The 21,806-nt window shown below is 40.0% G+C and overlaps 2 protein-coding genes across 4 annotated transcripts in view; one reads left to right on the plus strand and one right to left on the minus strand.

Moving 5' to 3' along the window:
- The first annotated feature begins 1,101 nt into the window (after positions 1 to 1,101).
- SMNDC1 (survival motor neuron domain containing 1) lies at positions 1,102 to 13,007 on the plus strand. Its single transcript, XM_081863458.1, has 6 exons — positions 1,102 to 1,247; positions 2,979 to 3,098; positions 5,562 to 5,704; positions 7,437 to 7,598; positions 9,204 to 9,357; positions 10,794 to 13,007. The coding sequence occupies exons 2-6, from the start codon at positions 2,979 to 2,981 to the stop codon at positions 10,929 to 10,931; spliced, it is 717 nt and encodes a 238-aa protein (XP_081719584.1). The 5' UTR covers positions 1,102 to 1,247; the 3' UTR covers positions 10,932 to 13,007.
- A 3,535-nt stretch (positions 13,008 to 16,542) lies between these two features.
- The window catches only part of MXI1 (MAX interactor 1, dimerization protein), an 81,419-nt gene continuing 76,155 nt past the window's right edge, over positions 16,543 to 21,806 (minus strand). For 2 of the 3 annotated variants that reach the window (XM_081863454.1, XM_081863456.1), the window contains exon 6: positions 16,543 to 21,164. In XM_081863454.1, coding sequence (XP_081719580.1) covers positions 21,001 to 21,164 — 164 coding nt within the window. In that variant the 3' untranslated portion in view covers positions 16,543 to 21,000. The remainder of the gene's footprint in view (positions 21,165 to 21,806) is intronic. The other variant, XM_081863455.1, reaches the window with a different exon arrangement.

The raw sequence follows: 21,806 nt of genomic DNA on the forward strand, positions 1-21,806 counted from the left end.
GGAGGGTATGCAATTTACATGAGGGTTACATTCCAGGGATCACGCCTAAAGCCAAAATCACGTAAAGCAGGGGTCGGCAAGGTTTACCTCTCCTGGGCTGGTTCACTCCCACGGAGATCACCCTGTGGGCTGGATCGCGTCTGCGTAGACGCAATTTCTGGCACCATGGAAGTGAGTCCCTGCTCTGTGCTGCGCCGGTTTAACGCAGTGCGTAGGGACTTGCCGAGCAGGCAGCTCGGTTCAGGGGCCGTTTAAACGACCCCCGTGGGCCGCAGGTTGCTGACCCTTGACGTAAAGTCAAACCCCACTGGGTTCAATAGTGGGTGGGATTGCCAGAGTCATTTTTCTTGGAACCAAGCCCCCCTTTCCCTTCCTTTTTAAATTTGTTCAGGCTGATCTGGTTGCATAATTAAAATAAGGATGTACCCGCCAGTGGGCTTATATTTTAGAATAATAGAATTGTAAAGTTGGAATGTACCATGAGGGTTATCTAGTCCAACTCCCTGAAATGCAGGAAACTTGCCCAAAGTGGGGCTCAAACCCATGACCTTGAGATTAAGAGTCTTGCTCCGTTGGGATCCAACAGGGTTTATTTCCAGGTGCATAACATAAGAACAAAGGATGAGCCAATGGATCGTCAGGCCAATCGCCCCCCTGGTCCCGCATCCTGTTCTCACAGTGGCCAGCCAGAGGCCTGCGAGAAACCAGCGAAGGAGAACCTGAGCACAAGGCAGTTAGAAGCAGCGGAGCCCCCGCCAAAATAATTATTTCAGAAGGGCACAAATCCCGCTCCGATTCCCCCCTAGAAGATTCGATCAGTTTAAATAATAAGCCCTGCGGCGAGATTGGGTTTTTTGGGTTGACTCTCACATGCCGAACGCTACTTATTACGCGGCTTCCTTTGCACTTCCGCCACTCTCGCCCCGCACATGGAGGATTCCAAGGAATCGCAACTGGGAGTCGGAAGTATCGGTTTCGATCCTCCTCTTGGTTTGCGCTTCCCCCACCCCCGGAGTGGTCATGTGATCCGGCTTGTTCGTCAGGTCCGGCTTCCCCATCTCGCGAGCGTTCATTTCCGCCGACCGGGCTCTTTGCGTCGTCGCTAGGAAGCAGCAAGAAGGGAGGGGGCGACGTTTGTTGGGGGTCGGGAGGGGGGTCAAATCTCGCGTGGGTGCGCGCGCGCGAGCACAGACGCTTCTCCTGAGGCCTGACGGGACGGAGAGAGGCCCTCGGCGCGCGAGGCCAAGGTGAGAGGCGCGGCCCTTCCCCCACTTCTCTCTCCTCTCGCTGGGCGAAGGCGGGGAGGCCCTTCGCTCTCCTCAGCCCTCGACCCTCCGTCACGACCTCCCCTCTCCGCCCACGGCGCTCGGCTCTCCAGGCCTCCGGCCCCTTCCTCACTCGCTCCGGGGCCTCCCTCAGGCCCTCCCTCCGGCCCAGCCGCGTCGGCCGCCCGGCCCCCAGTGATTCCGCCGCCTGAAGTTTTGTCTACGGCCAGCCATTGTCTGCGGGCTTCCCGCACGTGGAGGCCCGTTTCGTCGGCTTACAAGATTCGCCTTCTGTGTTCCGAGGATTATACCGTGTCTTTTTTTCGGGAGGTCCGTCTCGGCTCTTCCATTCTGTCCCGAAACCTCCGCTCCTTTGTAGCAGGATGGCTGGGTTTCAATGGCACCGCTTTGGCGGGCTTTTTTCGGCGTATGGGCCTTTTAATTGGAGTCAAGTCCTTTTTTTGGCGGGTTGTATCCTGTGTAATGTGATTATAAAGAGGGTATTGTCCACAGTATGGTGTTGGCATGCAGAATTTGCTTTCCATACTTCACAGCCCCTGAAAAATAGTACGTCAGGTCACGTGCTATTCCAGCCATTCCTACCAAATTTGGCTTTTGCTAATTCTGTACAGATAGTGTTTTCTAAACTTCACACCCTGTGTTGAAAGGACTAGGATAGTTCTTATGTATTAACAAAGGATCTGTGTTTGGATTGCCTTCAGTTTTTATATTTCCAAAGTGAGCACTAGTGTCATGCTCAATAGTTCCACCCCTGCTCTGCTCCATGCCTCACCCACTCTGTTATCTCTACTATCTTGTATCTGTCACCTTGACAAAGACTGAGGAAAGAGGTTTGTCCAAGGCTAGATAACAAAATTGTGGCAGAAGATCCATAAACACAATCCATGCGTTGCTGTGAATTTCCTTACGGGGACTAATGCTAAGAGAGAAGGATTTAGTCAAGGTCAGGCAAGGAGTTTGGTTGTCCAGTATGATGCTGAAAATGACTCTCGTGTTAAGAACAGTTGAATAGTCATACTTCTCAAGGACTGTGTTCTGGAAAACTGAATACAACAGAGAATCTGTGAATGTGCAGAATGTTTAATCTATTTGTAAGCTACCCTTAAGTAACAGGACCATTAGGGTGGCGTACAGCAACAGATAAATAAAAAAAATGTAAACATCTAAAAAGGAAGTGTTGCCAGTTAGTGCTTGCCGGTGCCAGTAATCCCTATTTCATTAACCCATGTGGCTTGAAATCAACTACAGCTTAGTAGTACAGTACTTGCAAATTTTACTTTGGGCAAAAAACAAACATAGTTTACCTGCCTCCCACCATATGTAATATATGATATAAGGTATAGGGCAGGGACATAAGGTGGGCATCTCTTGTAAATTCCCAGGGTGGAAACAGGTGTTTACATACCCCATACGATTCTGTTATTGTAACATTAACACAGCAGTAAGGGAACAAACCATACTAAAGAGACTACCTTATAACTTGATTACTGCCAAGGTAATCTGGCATTATTTGGGAAGCCTGCTGTGGACTAGCTGGAGTTTCCAACTAAGGCAAGTTACATAAATATTCTGTTATTGATAAGGCTGCACTAAGTCATTAGTGATTTGCATTCTAAGTATTTTGCCTCTGCAAGACTGTTTTCAAACAGACTTTTCCCTCAGTATTTTGTAATGCCTTTTTTCCCTTTTCAGATGTCAGAAGACCTTGCAAAACAGTTAGCTAGCTATAAAGCTCAACTCCAACAAGTTGAAGCTGCTTTGACGGGAAATGGAGAAAATGAAGATTTACTAAAACTCAAAAAAGACTTACAGGTGAGAATAAGAAAAAGCTTTGTAACTTAAATGTTTTTACATGTATAGTGAAGAGGATCTTCTACACTGTCAGTGGCAAAGAATTTACCATGGTGATATTAACAAGATGTGCTAAATGTTGGGGTTTAAAATGTTTCACAAAGAACTAGGGCTGTCACCTCATTAAAGTGATTAAAGGCATCTCAATTGTATGAATTTTTGGCAATTAAATTGACATAAAATATGCACCTGAGTAAAAACAAGAGTTCTGAAGCAATAAACCGCCCTGAGATCTTTTGATGAAGGGGGCCATATAAGTCAAATAAATCACGGGTAGGCAAACTAAGGCCCGGGGGCCAGATCCGGTCCAATTGCCTTCTAAATCTGGCCCATAGACTGTCCGGGAATCAACATGTTTTTACATGAGTAGAATGTGTCCTTTTATTTAAAATGCATCTCTGTGTTATTTGTGGGGCCTGCCTGGTGTTTTTACATGAGTAGAATGTGTGCTTTTATTTAAAATGCATTTCTACGTTATTTGTGGGGCATAGGAATTAGTTCTCCACCCCCCAAAAAAATAGCCCGGCCCCCCCACAAGATCTGAGGGGTCTGCTGAAAAAGTTTGCTGACCCCTAAAATAAATGACCAAATAAGCCATTTTGTTTTCAGACGATTCACATGTGAATTGTAAGAGTTATTATCTCAGAAAAGGCATTTGCTTGTGCGTTAAAAAAAATGCCTTTTTAAAGATGGTGTTTGCCACCCACAATTTTTATGAGTGCTTGTGTGCCAAAAATACATATATTTAAAAACCTTCTGCTCAGTCAATTGGGGACCTTTTTAGTTGCTAAAAAGTTTTAATAGATTAATATAGCTGATTAATCAATAGAACCTCATACTTTTATATTTTGCTCATTGCTGTATACAGTCTTTTTAATACTGGTACTTTAACACTGATCTCTAAATGCTTTTTTAAAAAAATTGTAATCTTTCACATTAAGCCGGGTGGAATGATTACCACAAATTGAAAAGCACTGTCCTGGAGTAAATGTTAATCTGTATGTTCATTTGAGTTTTGCTTTTTGAAAAACACGGTAAACTAGAGTCTTTTAGGAAACAAATTTAGAATACTAGATAATGCACTATTATGTGTGCTGTTATCTTTAGAATATGATTCAGGTGTGCCTTGTAAGCACTAAACAGTCATCAGTGGTTCTAGCTCTTTGTTCCTCTTAGACTGTATTTTGCAAATGAATTTGTCATATGGTCTGTTTGTTCATTCATGTTTTCTTTGCCATTTCTAAGAGCAGCCTTTTACAAGCTTATTGTTCAGCTGCCAATATCTGAGGACAAAAGACAAGTCTTAATCGCATCAGATATGAAAGGTGCATATGTATTAAATTATTCCTTTTCTTGTTAAAATTTGTTCTATTTTTATTCCACCTTTCAGGCAGATACTGTCTCTCAGATAAGCTCATCTCAATCAAAAGTTCAATGATGCACAGGCCCCGCCCCATGATTACATATTAAAGGGACAAGAGAAAAAGAGGAGGGGAAGGGAAGCGGAAGGAAGGAAGGAAGGAAGGAAAAAGTAGATGAGGGAAATTAGTTTGACAACAATGTGTTATGTGTTTTACCTTCCTCTCCTCTCCCTGGATACCCCACAAATCTGCTTCAGAGGCTACCCCAACCTTCTGCAACAGATTTTGAGTGGGTACAAGGGAGAGGAAAGGAAAGAGAAGTTCTGTTGCACAAGTGGTTCAGCAGTATTGGATACAATCCAGTAGATTTTAAAATCTAAAATACATGTAATTTATTACCTGTGGCTATAGCCTATTAATAGTTTTATTTATAATCTCTAAATAGCAAAAAAACCATATGCAGGAAACTACTGAGCCCTTGCTCATATGTATTTTATAAAGAAAAGTATTTTCTGTATGCGTTCATTCTTTATATCTGGTTTGTGTATAGTGGGCTATTCTCACATAAGTACACTTTTTCAGTATTCAAACAAGAAAACTGACTTGCTGAAAAACCTATTTCTTCCACTAGCCAGTGCATTCATTGCACAGTAATTTTCTTTTTTAAAAGTCTCAGTAATACTTGTTTTATCACTGGAAGGAGAGCAGAAAACTCCCATTCTGTAGTTGTGTGTCATTTTCTGCAGTCTACTTTTTACTCTTCCATTAAATATAATATTCATTTGTAATGCAAAGAGGAAAATGCAAACAAGAAATTTCCCTGCTGCCCTCCCCCAATATTAAAATTGGGATGAGCTATGGGAGTAGTATTAGATACTTGCTAAGAAACCAGATTCCCAAAGCTTATAGAAAAACCTTTAGTAAATTATGCGGACAGATTTCATGTGTTGTTCAGTCTGCTACCATTTGCCAGCAATACCGCAGTTGGTAAATAGTCTTCATGCATGGGCAGGGGTGAGACTACTTAAACTGTGTTTGACGACTTGTTCTTTTCCATCCCCAGGAAGTTATAGAATTAACCAAAGACCTTCTTTCAACACAACCTTCAGAAACACTTGCAAGTTCTGACAGTTCTGCTTCTGCTCCTCCAAGTCACACATGGAAGGTTGGAGACAGATGTATGGCAATATGGAGTGAAGATGGACAGTAAGTGTAGAAACAAACTTCTGTAAAAGTTACATGAAATTATACAGTTCCATGGTAAGATACTTCCCTTTGGTTTATACTCTCCTCTTCGGCTGAGCACCAGTTCAGTAAAAATCATTGATTGGATCTTGTATTTTTCAAATACAAAATATATTAAACTTTAGAGTTAGGTCCATTGTTTTAACTGTTTAATTTGACTAGAACATTGTAGAATACAATATAGTTTCTAGTATCTTAAAATTTGCCACCTTCGAAAAAGGCGGTATGCAGTAACTGAAATCTGTTGTGTATACATTTCATCACTAATCTGAAAATGTTAATAGGAATGTCATTTACTTCGAAACTTGGAGCTCTGTTGAGATTGTATTAAGATACTCGGGAACCATTGAGGGAAAGAAGTATAGGACAGCAAACTTTTCCACTGCTTCCTCCCCCTTTTCAGTACTGTAAATTTATTCTTTGAAGTGGGGCAGGAATGGACTTAGAGAAAGAAGAGGTCCTTGCTCACAATTGTGTACATGTAGAAGGCTGTTGCTGTTGTGAGGATCTGTGGTTGTTGCACCCATCCAGACATGGTGGTAAGGGAATATAAAGCAGGGTATTTAACATCCTTCCCAAAACTATCCACAGGCAAATTTTTTAAGAGGGTTGAATAAAGACTTTTAGAGCTCCCTTCACAAATAGTGATGCGCCACTAGGGTGTATCCTTTTGCACATTTCCAAAGTGAATCAGTGATGGTCCTCCACCAGAAGAAATTCAATTCACCTTGGTCTTTGCTGAAGTGGGATGCAGCAGTAAACCCATCAGAGTCATTCTGTTTGGTATGATTTGCTGACAGCAGAAAGTGATGGTGTGAACCAACACATTTCCTCCTAGTCCTGTTGCCTTTGACCTGCCTTCTGCTGATGGAGATATTTTTTAATACCTTATGGGAAGAAGACAACCAGCAGTTCTTTTTCTGCAAGGTTAGGTTCTCTTTCTTGCCATGGCCTTCCGCTTCTCCATTTAGGCCCCTGAGATGCCTGGACCCAGACATTCCACTTAGTTTACTTAAGGATGTACTGCTTTTGAGTATCAGGTGATGTGATTGAGAAAAATAGATAATTACCTTGATTATCTATCTTCATTTAAGTTACTGTCACAAACCCTACAATGTTTAATGCTTTTCTTAATCCATCTTCTTATGTTAGTAATTCACTGCTTGCTTTCAGAGAGGGAGATTATATGAGGGCAGTGAAACCTCTGTCAAATTACAATCTCACATTGTAATCCTATGCATACATATCTCCTCAGATGTAAGTCCCATAGAACTTCTAAATACATGGGTATTGTGGCTGAATGCCTCTTGTGGTGGTGAAAATTAGTAGAAATGATGAAACAGCCAAACACGAATCCTCCAGATCTATTAAACAAATTAGTTTTCACAAAATCAAACAAAAGTCAGGCTAAATGTGTGAAGGTGAAAATATATATTTGGTAACAGAAGATTCAGAACCGAAGTTTATTTCAAACTAACGAGCTCTTGGACTTTAGGATTGTAACTAGTTTGTGTGCCAGGCACAATTCTTGAACAAAATTTCTGTTTTAAGAGTTTTGACTTGAAATGCCAATCCAAAATGAAGCAAGAATGTCCTGAAACTTAATATTAATATTAATCACTGCAAATACAAGTTTTGTAGGGTTGAGTTGTAAACCATTACTCACATGCTTACAGCCATGATATCTTTACAGGTGTTATGAAGCTGAAATTGAAGAGATAGATGAAGAGAATGGCACAGCTGCAGTCACCTTTTCGGGATATGGCAATGCTGAAGTCACACCCTTGCTCAATCTGAAACCTGTGGAAGAGGGAAGGAAAGCAAAGGAAGACAGTGGCAACAAACCCATGTCCAAGTAAGTGGCTGAAACAGTTTTTAGTTGGCTCAGTGTGTCATATAGCAATAAGGCTACTTTGCTGATGAATCATCTCTTCCCAAAGGTGATTTTACAGCAAAAAAGTCATAGAAGTCAACATTATCCTTAGATGTTATTGAACCATACTCTGCGTAGTTACCCTAGATTTGGGAAAGAGGTAATGCACATTGTCTATTCTCCCCCCCCCAAATTAAATAATGCCTTAGGATATGGGCTTCGCTGCCCCAATTTTAGAGGTCCAACCTAGGGAAACTTGTAAAGCCCAAAACAGTCTTTGCCATCTTAGGACTGAACGGGTACTAAGAACTAGGGATGGTCAAATGTGTCAGTTTCTGTTCTAAACAAAACAAATTCCTTCCAGTAGCACCTTAAAGACCAACTAAGTCAGTTCTTGGTATGAGCTTTCGTGTGCATGCACACTTCTTCAGGTATCTGAAGAAGGTTTGCTGTGCTTTATTGAAACTTGCAATGCACAGATTGCTTTACAGAAGGAATGACAGCACTTTCTTCAGGTATCTGAAGAAGTGTGCATGCACACGAAAGCTCATACCAAGAACTGACTTAGTTGGTCTTTAAGGTGCTACTGGAAGTAATTTGTTTTGTTTTGACTATGGCAGACCAACACGGCTACCTATCAGTTTCTGTTCTGTTTGTGCTTGTTCATAGGTCCCTTCCAATTTCACATTAATCTGTGATTATTATTTTTTTAATCCAAATGAAAAAGAATATTTAAATATGGATTGAAATATATGGAGTGAATTAGGTCAGTTCCTAAAAATGCAATTCTTAAATTATCCTCAATCCCTACTGTGAACATATACATAGTGGTTTGAGATTATGATGAAGATGTTATGGTTTGTGCTACTAACTTTAATGCTTATCATGCTGAGTTGGTTAGGCTCATGAACTCCAAAATGATTGCTCCATGCCTGTGTAGTAGTATATTTCCCCTGGGACAAATTCTGAGCTAGAGTTGCTCTGTGTTTAGCAAGACATTAGCTAGTTTCAACTGATTTCTGAAAGAGAGCCATTATTCGTAGTAGTGCATGAAAGTAGGTTTGCTGTGCTTTATTGAAACTTGCAATGCACAGATTGCTTTACAGAAGGAATGACAGCACTTTCTACAGCTGGAGAATGAAATGGGCCTGGACAGCTGAAGCCCCATTGTACTGAGAGTTTATCTTTACATTCACCTAGCCCAAGGTGAGACTCTCTTAATCAGTGTATCCTTGCTTTTATCTACATGTTCTGAGAACAAAAGTGAAGTTAAAGCAAAGGTGATGTGGGGCTTCCAGTTGGTTGCAATGTAGATGTAATGCCCATACAAAACCATTGCCATATACTGTGGCTGAACTGCCAGTGTTGTAAAAAGAAGGCAGTTCTGGTGGGTAAAGATGTGGATGTAAGGCAGTATTGATAACTCAGAATTAACCACCTCGGCTTAATCTCTTCATGTTTGATTTTTTGTGAAAATTTGCCCTGATTGTATAGCAACCACCTTGCCATGACACATTACTGCCCTTAGACTTTCTGAAGAGGAAACTGAGGTACATAAGTAACCTTCAGTGCCATTTCTCATTTTAGAAAAGAAATGATTGCTCAGCAACGAGAATATAAAAAGAAGAAAGCTTTGAAAAAGGCCCAGCGAATCAAAGAACTGGAGCAAGAGCGAGAGGACCAGAAAGTCAAATGGCAGCAGTTCAACAACAGAGCTTATTCAAAAAACAAAAAAGGCCAGGTTTGTATATGCTTGCATTAGTAGCTTACTGATAGAGGTTTCTTGCTGAAGAGGAGCAGTGTTAAATGTATGGCAGCACAGGAGTAATTCCCCAAACAAAGACAAAAGAATATTATAGGCAAAGCTGTTTGTTTCTGGAATATACAATGGGAGAGATCTGTTTATAATATTCTTAACATACAGTGGTACCTCTGGTTACGAACTTAATTCATTCTGGAGGTCCATTCTTAACCTGAAACCATTCTTAATCTGAGGTACCACTTTGCCTAATGGGGCCTCCCGCCGCTGCTGCGCCGCCAGTGTGCAATTTCTGTTCTCATGTTGAGGTAAAGTTCTTAACCCGAGGTACTACTTCTGGGTTAGCGGAGTCTGAAACCCGAGGTGTTTGTAACCCGAGGTACCACTGTATTGTTAAATATCACTACACTTAGTTTGAGTCCCTGCACATAGGGTGGGATAAACAGGTCCCAGTTTCTGAGCACAATGCATTTCCAGGAAATTGTTCGCTAGGCAAGCCTTTGCAATTTCCATTATTTCCTATGGGAACATTTCTAATCCATGCTTTCTGCCTGAGACTGTTGCAGCCAATAAGCAAAAGCCAGGCAAAGGGATATCTGATTTGTCTGATGACTCTCCCTTCTATGGTTTTTGCCCCAAATGGGTGCTGGTTACCAGCAAAGCACAAACAAGTAAGCATGAGCAAACTCCAGCTGTTTGGATATCTGAATCAGCCATTTCTGTAGCAAAGTTTGAGTATAATTTTTCGTGTCTGAACAACAGATTTCTGATAACAACCGTTCCAATAGTAGCACCTGTAAAGTTAAAAGTTCATGCCTATAAAGCTTGTGGCATAGTTGCTTGCACTATGATGCTTTCAGGCTGCCATAATGGTACAAAGCTCTTTGTATGTTTCATATTTTCGAGTTTGGTATTCCCAAATATAACTCGCACTTTGTTTGACCCATTGATATGTGAGTTAGGTTTTTAGTGTGTGCTGCTTGCATGCTAAATTATTTTGAGTGGTTGGTGGCAAAGGAAAAACATTAATAAGCACCACATTGTAACGATACCCTTAACAGAGCATGCAGAAGACACTTCAGGCAACTGAGGCTGGTAACACTTTATGAAGTTTATAGCTATAGGGGCAAAAAAATGTTTTGTTTTCCTTTAGCCCTTCTTTGTGCATTGAAAGGACCCTTATAGAACTGTAGTGGTTCACTGGGAGAAAATATGACTTGCTGAGTGCCATGACCAGAGCAGAAGTGCTTCATTTCCAATTACAGCTTTTTTGTTAAAGGTTCCTGTTTAATGATCATTAAAATTTAGTTGTATTTTGCTTTTTGAATGATGCATGTGAACATTTGATATTAGCACTCCTTTGCTGACTTGTTGAAATTTGAAAATGTTACAATTGGTGCTTTTAATTTGTTCCACAGGTAAAGCGAAGCATCTTTGCTTCTCCTGAGAGCGTAACAGGGAAGGTTGGAGTTGGAACGTGTGGAATTGCAGACAAACCCATGACACAGTACCAAGATACATCCAAGTACAATGTCAGACATTTGATGCCCCAGTAATTGAGGGAGAAAATGACTTAACATCACTTCTGCAGGGCTTTACATTTACCTTTTTATTGTTCTATTTTTCTAAAAGTAAACTATTGGCGCATAGTGAAAATGGTTGTTGACATCACTTGGCTTATGCTGGTACAAGCCTTAAGCAAGGTAATAGCTGTTCAGATGACCCCTTTGCTCTTAAAAGATGTAAATTGCATAAATGTGCACACGTCAGACTGTGTTGAAGAAATGCCCTTTGCAGTATCCTGAAGTGTCTGATTTCTCAAGTGTCCACCCCTGTAGCATTAGTTGAGAATGCCATCAAACAAATGGTCGTGAAATAAAATAGTTATCCCAGCTTTCCTTGCTCCCTGTTATGTGCTTACAGGCCTGCCATCTTATTGCAGGATAGCTGTTAAGCACTGTAACTCCTGCAGAGCTAGTACAATTATGATGACTTTCTCTGGATTTTATTCTATTTTGAAAGTCAATTGTTAGTTGATCACAATCTGCATCTGCTTCCTTGGCTTGTAATGAATCTGGGCCATCTAATCTCCAGTTAATGATTCATAAGCCAGAAACAGTGCAGTTCAAATTTTAAGATTACAGGTTGAATGCATTGTGCCGGAAGTGTTGACAAAATCCATCTTCATGAGCAAAACAGGGTTTCCACAAAGCTTGACTGGTCTTGGTAGGCAAAATTTGTGCTCATGATTGACTCAACTGAGGAGAAGGGGTTTGAGCTTTGACATGAAGTCTCAGAGATGCTCTAAAGCTTAGTGTGACTTCAGGGGCATGTCCCTGTCATTTTCCCCTAGCCCAGGCTGGATAGTGGCAGAACCAGGGGCTTGTCCCTGTCACACTGAGCCTCAGAAAACCCCTGAAAAGCAGGAAGATACAGTGCTGTTTTCCCACTTCGCAAATTCTCTGCAAGGTTGGGAGGGTGGTGGAGGGAACTCCCAGATCTTGCACTGAGTTTCGAAAGCAGTAGGACGTCTTGCTTCTCCCCAAGGCTCATCATAAATTGATGTAGATTTCTCTTGCCCTCTCTGGAGTATGGAGAAAAACTAGGGGAATCTCTGAATTCAGCACAAGGGGTGATATTCAACTCATACTTGGAGCAAACCCACTGAAATCAGGGGGTCTGCTTTAACTTAGTTGGGTATTATCCAGAGTCTTGAAGATTCCACCATCCTTCTCCCAGCTCAAGAAGGTGGAGGTTCTCACCAGAAAAAAAAAGCACTTGCTAGTGCCAAGCAGGTAAGCATATTTATTGTCAGGAGTAGAACATTTTGATTTATAGGTCTTGAGAACCTACCTGTAGGCTTCCTAAGATGTATTCAGTCACTTTGCAGGTTTGATTAGCACTTTTAAGTGTTCAAAGAGTCAAATGTTACATATAGAAATAGTTATTCCTCTTGAGAATTACTCAGTGCGTTTATGTTGGTAAATATGGCAAGTCACCTGCATTGTGCTGAATTTTTTTTGTGCTTATCCAGCTTTTTTAAATGCAACAGGAGGTTCCTCTTACAAGGTTTAACTTACGTTAGTATTGCTGGCCCTCCTTGATTTTATTTGGGAAACCATGTGTAAAAGTCCAGGCCTATTTGTATCTTGTGGATGCAATTGCTTCCCTTTGCCATACGTATTGCTTAGGGTTGTAGTCTATCTCTCAATCTTGAAATGTGTCTGACACAAAAAGTTAACGTATAGCCCTGTATACAGTGTAGATAATTATTTTTGTAAAATATGGTGTTAAGTTAATGAACAAGACTGGATTTAGTTATTTCTCGTACAAGAGTAATTCTTGCTCATTAATCTGAACTCCATTCCCCATGTATATTATGTTGTTGTAGTTCCCTTTTGTAATTTGTTTTCTGAATTAAATAAGATCAGGAACCATCAGCATTTGTTGATGCACTGATTAGTGTAAATGTCTGACAGTTTACTTGAGCCTAAAATCCATATCTAGTAGCTTAGAATCCATCCATAGAGAGAGGTTCTTCTTGTTAACAAAAGGAGGAGGTAATTTTTATGACTGTGTTGATTTCAGTTTTGTATGTTTAACTTTTATTAAAATAAAGAATTCAAAACCTCTTGGCTTTCTTCCAAAGAATCTAAAAATGTGAAAAAAATTAAATCTGGTATGAAATTACGTAATATGGTCAAAATTGTAGGAGTTGCAACACTTTTGAAATAACATTTGTGAAGTCCACAGACTACTAAGGTTTTTTTTTCCTTCTAAAGAGATGTTCCTTAGTCAAATTGGACTATAGCAGTATCTTAATTTTTATCTAGCAGTACTGTGGCTTATGCATTTGATGACAATTTACCTGTTAGGAAGACATGCATATTGAGGCAGGATTTTCAGTTGTCCTTGAAGCTGATCATTCAAATTCTGAATGTCTGGGTCCTGAGATCAGAAACTGCCAGGATTAAGATCTTGATTCTGTTGTTTGTTGTGATTGAATAGCTAACTTTCCTATGGGAAAGCATTTCACTACTTTTCACAGCAGGTAAAGCTGGAGGCCAGTGCAGCAGAGCCTACTGTTCTTTTAACTTACTGCAGGAGATTTGTGCACCTGTATGGAAAACTGGGCTGCAATTTTCAGTAGACTAGGTAAGCCACTAATCAACGTAGATGGAGCTATGCTGTTGCAGCAGTTTGACAACTGAACTAGTATTAATTTTTTTCACTAGTGATGTGGGAAGAGAAAAGGGTAACAAATCTTACTAGAAATAAAATTTCATAAAATTTATTTGTATATTTTAAACAAGTTTATATAGATGCCCACAAACAAAAGAATAATGTTTACAATGATGGAAAATGTAACATCTTTGTCAGCACCATCCCTGCACCATTATAGATAATGCTGTTTCAGTATTGTTTTGACGATTGGCGCTGGTCAATTTAAGCACCAATCAAGGATTGGTTGGGGGGGTTTATCATTCAGTTCCTCAAGTAGCTGTTGGCTACAGCACCATTAGAGTAACTGCACCAAAGTTCAGGAAATCTCAGAGGAAGCAAAAGTAGTGATAACAGAAATCTTAAAAATAAACTGGCACATAAAAATATTTGTCAAGAGGATACATATCTGTTTAAACATGGAATTGCATTCCTAGACCAGTGCAGTATCATTATATAGAAACATAGCACTGTACATTAATACACAAATTACAAAGGAAACCCATAATTCAGTAGAGGCTGAAACAGATTTGCTGGTATTTTTTTAACAGCTGGGAAAAATTATAATGGCACAAACCTAATTTGTGCATCAGACACTGGTTAATGTGATTGAAGATAAAATGTACTTACTGGGTTTAAAGACCTGTATTGTCATTTTACATTAGAATATAATAGTTGCAAACATAAATCCTATGCAAGATTACACTGCAGTAACTCTTTTCTTTTAAAATAGCAAAGTAATAGAAGCTGCAGAAGACGTAAGTTTAGGAAAACATGTTGAGATTTGCAAAGTGAGATGTCATGCTAGAATTACAATTTCCTTTGCATTCTGCGATGGCTAGGCTTGAAGATCAGTAGCAGGATTGTTTATATACCGCAAGACTGACATTTTAAAATCCAAGAGCTACGTAGCACAACAGTGATTGATAAAAAATGCACTTTTTTCTTAGGTGTTGTGATTTTAAAACAATTTAATGTACCACGTCAGTAGGTGCTGAATAGGGACATCAGCCTATTCCAACAAGAGCACTATCAGAAATATCTCCAGAGAAGCACATTTTCTCTGTGGAGGAGCCCTATCATTACTTATTTGGGTTGAATTTGAATCATGTTTTTATAATGGGTAAGGCATTTTATGCATATAAAGGGTTAGCTTGTCTTCATTTGGCATGTTCTTCATTCAAAAAAGGGATTAATCTGTTCTGGCAGTTTGCAACAAGCAATGAGCTGCTATGCAAGAAACACCTGCCTGAATACACCCCCTAGTTACTGCCATTTGGAGCATCATGTTGCACAACCTGGTTGGTCCCTCCCTTAGGGGGTCAGCTGAAGTCCCTATAGGGAAGGGTATATACGGTAACTTACACTCAGCTTCCTGACATGCAATATTTTGTTGTGTGTTGGAGCGCCTGCTAAGTTGCCTAGTTCCTGTAAAATTTCTAGCAGGACTTGCTGATATTTTTCTATCTAGCAAATGTCTGAATTGATATGTGTCTTCCACATTGGATTCAGTAATTGATTTTACTATTCAGCTCTTCAAATCCTACATAGCCTTGTAGATTTCATTGTTTTTTGTTTGTATATGACAAGTTAATCTTGCAGAGCATTACTTGACTGGAGATTTTAGCCACGGTATAATAGAGTGTTTGGCATGCTTGAGCCCACTGTAATCCAATGACCAGCCTGTTGAACTCTTTGTGTGTGACTTGGTCCCTGTTGCTTTTGTAACAGAAATTAAGGATAGCTGTGTATTTGAGAAACTGTACAATGCTACTGTAGCTTGCATTTGGGGGTGGGTGGGGAAGGAAGCCACTTCAGGTAAGTAACTTTGCTTAAATATCTATCTTAAATGTACAGAAAATAGGAAAGGAGCTGAAGGTTGATTCACACACGTAGAAGTTTCGCAATAGCAGCTACTGGAAAATCCTGCCGTTTTCCTTAGCAGCTTGTCTTATACACCTACAGCCACATGCAGCATTCAGCTTTTGGCATGCTGCAGTAACCATTGTTTCTTGAACTCCTGATGCTGGATCCTCTGCCTAGTATTGAGCTGAAGGTTAGTCCAGTGTAGAACGGTTGTGCATTCTCTCCACCCGTCCCCCCAGCTATTTTGTGGACAGTGATCATCTGAGTTGGCCCTGAGCTTTAATCTAGTCCTGTTATCGTCATAGAAGCAGGTTCCTTCTGTATGCAGTGGTTGTTAATAGAGTAATATACTAAAACCAAGATCATATTGTGCTACAAGGAATCAAGAGGGGCAGGGCAAACTACGTAAATGCTAGTGGTATCTGAAGTATGAGGACATAGATATTCATAGCTATTTTAGTAGCATTTACATCCAAATTTCCTGTTTTTCTTAAAGGGATCTTTAGCATTTAAAAAAAATAGTTCTGACACTGGCTTATATATACCCACACTGGTTTGACCAGCTGAACAGAGAAATAGTGGATAGTGTTTAGTACAGTTAAAAAAATTCTTTGCAACTTGGCTAGAGAGGAGAAAAATGAACAATTCTTGATGTTGACAGTTCTGTTTTTAGTGTTCCTTCTTTTGTAAATTCTTATTGTTTAGAACTTTCCAGTGGCATAATTTAATGATGGCAGGTGTAGACTGTGCACCAGGGAGGCCAGCGTTGTAAAATTGCTAAGTATTAAGCCATAGGTGAAGAGTGAACAGTAACAACTGCTACTTTCAGTTGGCTCTGACATTTGCCAGTTTCTCTCTAAGGCCATTGATCTGATGCAGACCATGGTACCTCAACTGGTCCTGGTGCTCTGCCTCTGGAAGCTAAGATCATGGGTTCACATTGGTTAAATCTTCTTTAACTCACAACCCTTTTTCCACTTTTGTGTTGCATGACCAATCATGTGCTACTGGAACTGCAGTTTCCAGCTCCTCAGTGCATGAAGTCTGAAGAGCAAAAGATGAAGTCACAACAAAAGAGGGTTTCAAGTTTCTGAGAATCATGAATTTTAATTAACTGTAAGTTGTTATTGCCCATATTAGCCCATTCCACTAGTATGTTACTGTCTTTGAACTGAAGTGCCATAGTGTGCTGCAAGTCATATAGTCCATCACATTGCACGAGTTTGAAGTTCAGTGCTGTCTAGTTGCTTCACTCAAGACTGTTCAGGGAAAAGTGGCCATGCATGTACAGCTGCGGCTTCCATTTTTCATCACATTCAAAAAAGCTCAGATATAGGGCACATGATTTGCATGGAAAGAGTTCAATCCCTGCATCTCCAGGAATATGGCTCTCCTATAGCAAGGTTTGGAAATATCCATGCCTAATCCTAGAGCGAGAATAAACATTGACACTAGCAACCTCACCAGTGGTTGCTTATGTCCATCATTTCCTAGGTGGCAGAAAACAAACATAACTCTTGCGCATTTTCTGGATATAGTAAGATACACATCCATTCTTGGCATTACCCACACAAGCATTAACAGTGACAAATACCTGAAATAAGAGCTTTCACCAAGATGAAGACAAACCTGGACTGATATATTTCTCAGTAAGCATCATGAATGTCAACAGTCTTGGTGATAATGAAGTCATTATTAGGGGGTTGGACTCGATGGCCCTTGTGGTCTCTTCCAACTCTATGATTCTAAGTCAGTTTAGCCTTTTTATGTTCATTAACTTTTGGGTGAATAGAATTTCCCAGCCATTCAAGGCCTGGTGATGCACCTATATGGGATTACCAGTTTTGAAAATGGCCCATTCCTGCAGCTGATGCAATCTTCATTCCAAATGCAAAGTCACATTTAACTTTTGGGTCTCAGTCTACAGATATAGGCACGTTTATCTGAAAGTGAAACACCACTGAACACAGTGTGACTTCTGAGGAAACATGCATAGGGTCACATTACAAATTAGACAAATTAGATACATATAAATGTATCTCAAGTGTAAGGAACAAGAGGAAATTTCAAGATATAAATTCAGTTTAATGACGGGCATGGGGAAATAAAGCCTTTTCTAGATGTTATATTGAAGTTTGAGCTGCTTTCTGGCTATCACTATGATTCTTAAGTTACACAAACATACCCTTTTCATTATTATTTTTAATAGAATGGCTAACATAACATATTCAGCCTGTTGTACCTTGTTGCAGTGGCTCTTTAACATACAAACTGTTGTATGTGATTCTAGAGCAACACTTCAAAGACCCTCTAGGTTTATATTGTGCTTGTGCAGAATTTAGTGTAGATAGAATCTTTTTTCTATGTTACTTATTATACAAAGGGAGGTTGTGTGTCTAGCTCTAACCCAAAGGTCACACACAGCTCTTCCTGGTGCCTTGTTGAGGAATAACTTCTGAAGGAGAGAACCTTTTTATCAGTGTAGACTCCCCAACATTCTAAATCATTCTGGGAATCTATGGAGCTAGGAAATTCCTACTCCCCAAACATTCTTAAAGAGGGTCCAGGAACAGTCAAGTTACCCCTTCAACAAAGTAATGTATCAAGAGATTTGTCTGTTCTTCCCATCTAATTGTTTTTTACATGATCTTGACACATAACAGCACTTTGTTGTTGTTGTTTAGTCGTTTAGTCGTGTCCGACTCTTCGTGACCCCATGGACTAGAGCACTTAGATCAGAACAGCACTTAGATCAGTATTAAACATCTGGACAGCAACTTTCCAGGCTCATCTTTTTTCTAGTCCTTCTAAAAAAAAAATTCCAACCAGACATGTCAGGGTTTGAACTCAACTCCTTTTACCTTCAAAGCATGTACTCTGCTACATGAGCTCCTGTGATCAGAAATGAACTCAAAGGATGTCAGTTGGACAGATTTTTGTGTCTGCAAAATCACAAACCAAGGCTACCCACACAACTCAGTACTACAATTTTGGCTCATTTTGAGTTCTTGCCAGTCATTTTGACAGTCCCAAAGAATTGTGCTGGGACACTATAGCTTCACACATGCAGATTATGGGCCAATTAACAGATCTCAGTACTATAAAAGTTGTTGCTACTGGTTCAGCTGAACGTTTTACTCCCATTAACTACAACTAATGGGTTCTTATTCCAGCCACTAGAGGGAGAGAGTACCACATGCAGTAAACCAGAATGTTTATAGAGTCACCTAGGGGAGATTAAGGTAGAACAACAACTGGATCCAGGCTTTACCAAACAAAGTAAAAAATAAAAAACCCCAGCTCTATAAAACACACTATAACCTTGGTGGGATTATGCTTCTATTTCATGACACAGGTTCTAAAGTTGTGTCTTGTATTATATGACACAGTAAATAGCTCTGGGGTGAATGGATAACATGTGGGTTCAAACATACACGCAGCATATCAGTATCAAGACAAGATCTACATGAGAGGTCATTTGGGGTCATCTAATCACATGGCCAATAGGTTTTTTAAAAAACTTCCAGGCACAAGAACATGGGAATTCTAAAATATTATCATGAGTGACCAAAATGGCAGAACACAGTGCATTTCAGATACAGAAATGTTTAATGGTGTTAAAGTGCTACTATTAAGCAGAACCATATGCTAACATTTAAACACAATTCCACTGCACTGCTAAATGAGGTTACCTTGTTTTTTTTTTTGTTTTTTTGTTTTTTGTCGCCCAGCCCTATCTAAAGAATAATAAAATTAAAAATCTACAGGACTGAAATTAACAACCCAATAATTATAATCAGCAATAAGTTATGAATTTTATAAAGCATTTTTTTCTCTTTTTCTCTTTTTTTCCCTTAGTAATTACGGGGTAGGCAAATTACTTAAGTCTCAAACAAGTGTCATAAATGAGGTCTCTAAAAAAAAGAAGTTTAAACTTGGTAAAGGAACAATAATAAAAATCCTTGTAGTTAAAAACTTAAAAGTGAAAGCAAAGAAGACCTCAAAGTGCAGGTTAGAAAGCTTATCGCAAAAGGAAAATCATTTTTTAAAAATTGGATACAATCTTATTTTGTTAACAGCAAGACAACTGCAAAAGTTCCTGCTCAGGGAGAGTGGGAGGCTTCCCCTGAGGAACTGTGAGACACATGCCATATTAACTGTGGGCCCACAACTATGGTTGGATCCAGGTGGCAAAGTTTGCAAAGGGAATCCATAAAGGAAATCAAAAGGAAGAGCCATAAAACCCGAGGAGAGTTCCCTGTTCCTTTTGTGCATGGCAGCAGAAAAACGGGTCCCTTTCCATTGGTGTTAGTTACAAAAGACATTTGCAGAATCATGCCTTGGAGTTCTAAAAAGACATTGTTGCATGTAGGTTCTCTCACCTGAACAACTTTTACAAACATACATCAAAATAATTTGCAAAAGGAAAAAAAAAAAAAGGATCATTGCGGCTCAGAATGGAGGCTGTGCCTTTCCTGAACATCATATCTTTTACAGGCTTGTCTGTCTGTCTGTCTGTCTCGCTCTGTCAGAAGCATCACTCTATAGACAAGGAGTTACTGCTGTAGCCATTGAATCCAGAGAGCAGTTGCACTGTGTGCTGGTATTTTACAGCTCAACACCCTAGTGCTAAATAATGCGGCACAAGCTCTTGCCTTGAAACAATGTCCAGCTGAAAAGTTGAGCTGAATGAGAATTGCTTCCAGATTTGCAGCACCTCTCTTTTCACAGGGCATGAGCAGAGCTTCTAACTATTATTGTTATCTCTTAGGTAATAATGATCAGAGCTGACTGGAGAAACCTAGTGGGCAGAAGGTGTTGACTGGACTAGCTACTGCTGGTGAGAGTACACAAGAACTTCCCATAGTTCTCGCGTTCAGGTTAAAGGGGGAAAGAAGCTTCAATCAAGTGATCGGATTTTAAGGAGAATGAAAAAAGGAGTTTTGTAATTCATAAAATTGTGCAAACTCATCAGAAGAGGCTGGTCCAAGAAACTAGTATCACCTTGGCTACTTTTGTCCCACAATCTGGGACTAGCGTTAGATCATCATCATGAAATAATGGACTAACGTTTTTATTTATATTTAGCACCACAAGGGCTCTTAACAAAGCTTGCTAAATTTGGAAGATGGAAAAAATTCCATTTCTCAGAAGGTATGACAAACTGAGAAAAAGGATTCGGGCCAGAATCACCAAGATCCCTTGTCCAAATCAAATAATCTCTTAGCAAAGCTATCCACTTATACATGGGCAAATCTCAGTCCAGCTGTGCACAACTGGAGTCCTGCTTCAGACGTCAAAATAGCTATGGGTTCAGCACTAAGTCAGTATTTTGGACTATGACAGTATGGAGACTGACTGACTCCCCTGTTAGGTTCCCACCCTCCTGTGGACCCACAGAGCTATTCTAGAGTTGCATCTGTCCAAGCTTAGCTGTTGAAGTGCGGTTTGGAGAAGAAAAATACTGTATCTAAGAGCTCTGCTGTGTGAACTTCAACTACCCCAAAGAAATCATCTGCTCTGCCCTAGCACCATGCTCTAGGAAGTGAAGGAGAGCTTGACACTAGCGCTGGAGTAACCCTCATCACTCCCAATGCTTTGCAAGCTGCTGTGGTCATCAATGTCACTTGTACTGGTTGTGCTGATATCATCCACGTCTCCATGGGAGAACTCTGTGCTTTCCACATCCACTTCGATTTCTTCTGCAAAAGAAGGAAGACCCCCAAGTTAGTGTCAGGGTAGGTTCACTGTTCAGTCAAGACTGGCAAAAGGTCCTGGTTACATCATGAGATTTGCTTGGAAATGTCTAGTGTTGTATCATTGAGGAAAAAGGAAGAACAGAAGGCAGGAAACTCTCGTTATATTAATCAATGTTTTGAAAGAATTATTATTACAACCCATTTGGTGTCAGCTGATTTGGACTCCCAATTTAACAGATTTTGGGTTAAACATTTTAAATTATTGGTGAACGCTCCTGAGCAAGGAAAGGAGCTTATTACTACACAACTATTTAACTGCTTGGTACATTTTCAGTCATTTTGATTAGAAAGTTATTGATTAGATTATCACTTTCAGCTGCTAGCTCAAGATAGAAAATTCATATCTAGTGGCACAGCCTTGGATTAAGCAGATAGTTACCAATACAATATCGTAAATCTGAACTCCTGCTGCTCTAGAAAACAGATTACCCCTTCTCAAATCAACAACAAGGAACTTTGTTGCAAACCAGGGAAGGCACATTAATCGTTGCATGCAAATTATACCCAGACACTATCACATTCTACACTTTGAATTAGTAATACAAGTAAATTGGCATCCTCTCACTTAACTTGCACGATTCATTC

This window comes from Podarcis erhardii (genome assembly GCF_964252035.2).
Source record: "Podarcis erhardii genome assembly, chromosome: 5".
NCBI classification, from domain to species: domain Eukaryota; kingdom Metazoa; phylum Chordata; class Lepidosauria; order Squamata; family Lacertidae; genus Podarcis; species Podarcis erhardii.

Excerpts from the sequence above, each read along its gene's own strand:
- SMNDC1 (XM_081863458.1), top strand. The coding sequence starts at position 2,979 with ATGTCAGAAGACCTTGCAAAACAGTTAGCTAGCTATAAAGCTCAACTC. Across the intron at positions 5,705-7,436 it reads ATATGGAGTGAAGATGGACA|GTGTTATGAAGCTGAAATTG; the intron begins GTAAGTGTAGAA and ends ATATCTTTACAG. Across the intron at positions 9,358-10,793 it reads CAAAAAACAAAAAAGGCCAG|GTAAAGCGAAGCATCTTTGC; the intron begins GTTTGTATATGC and ends TTTGTTCCACAG.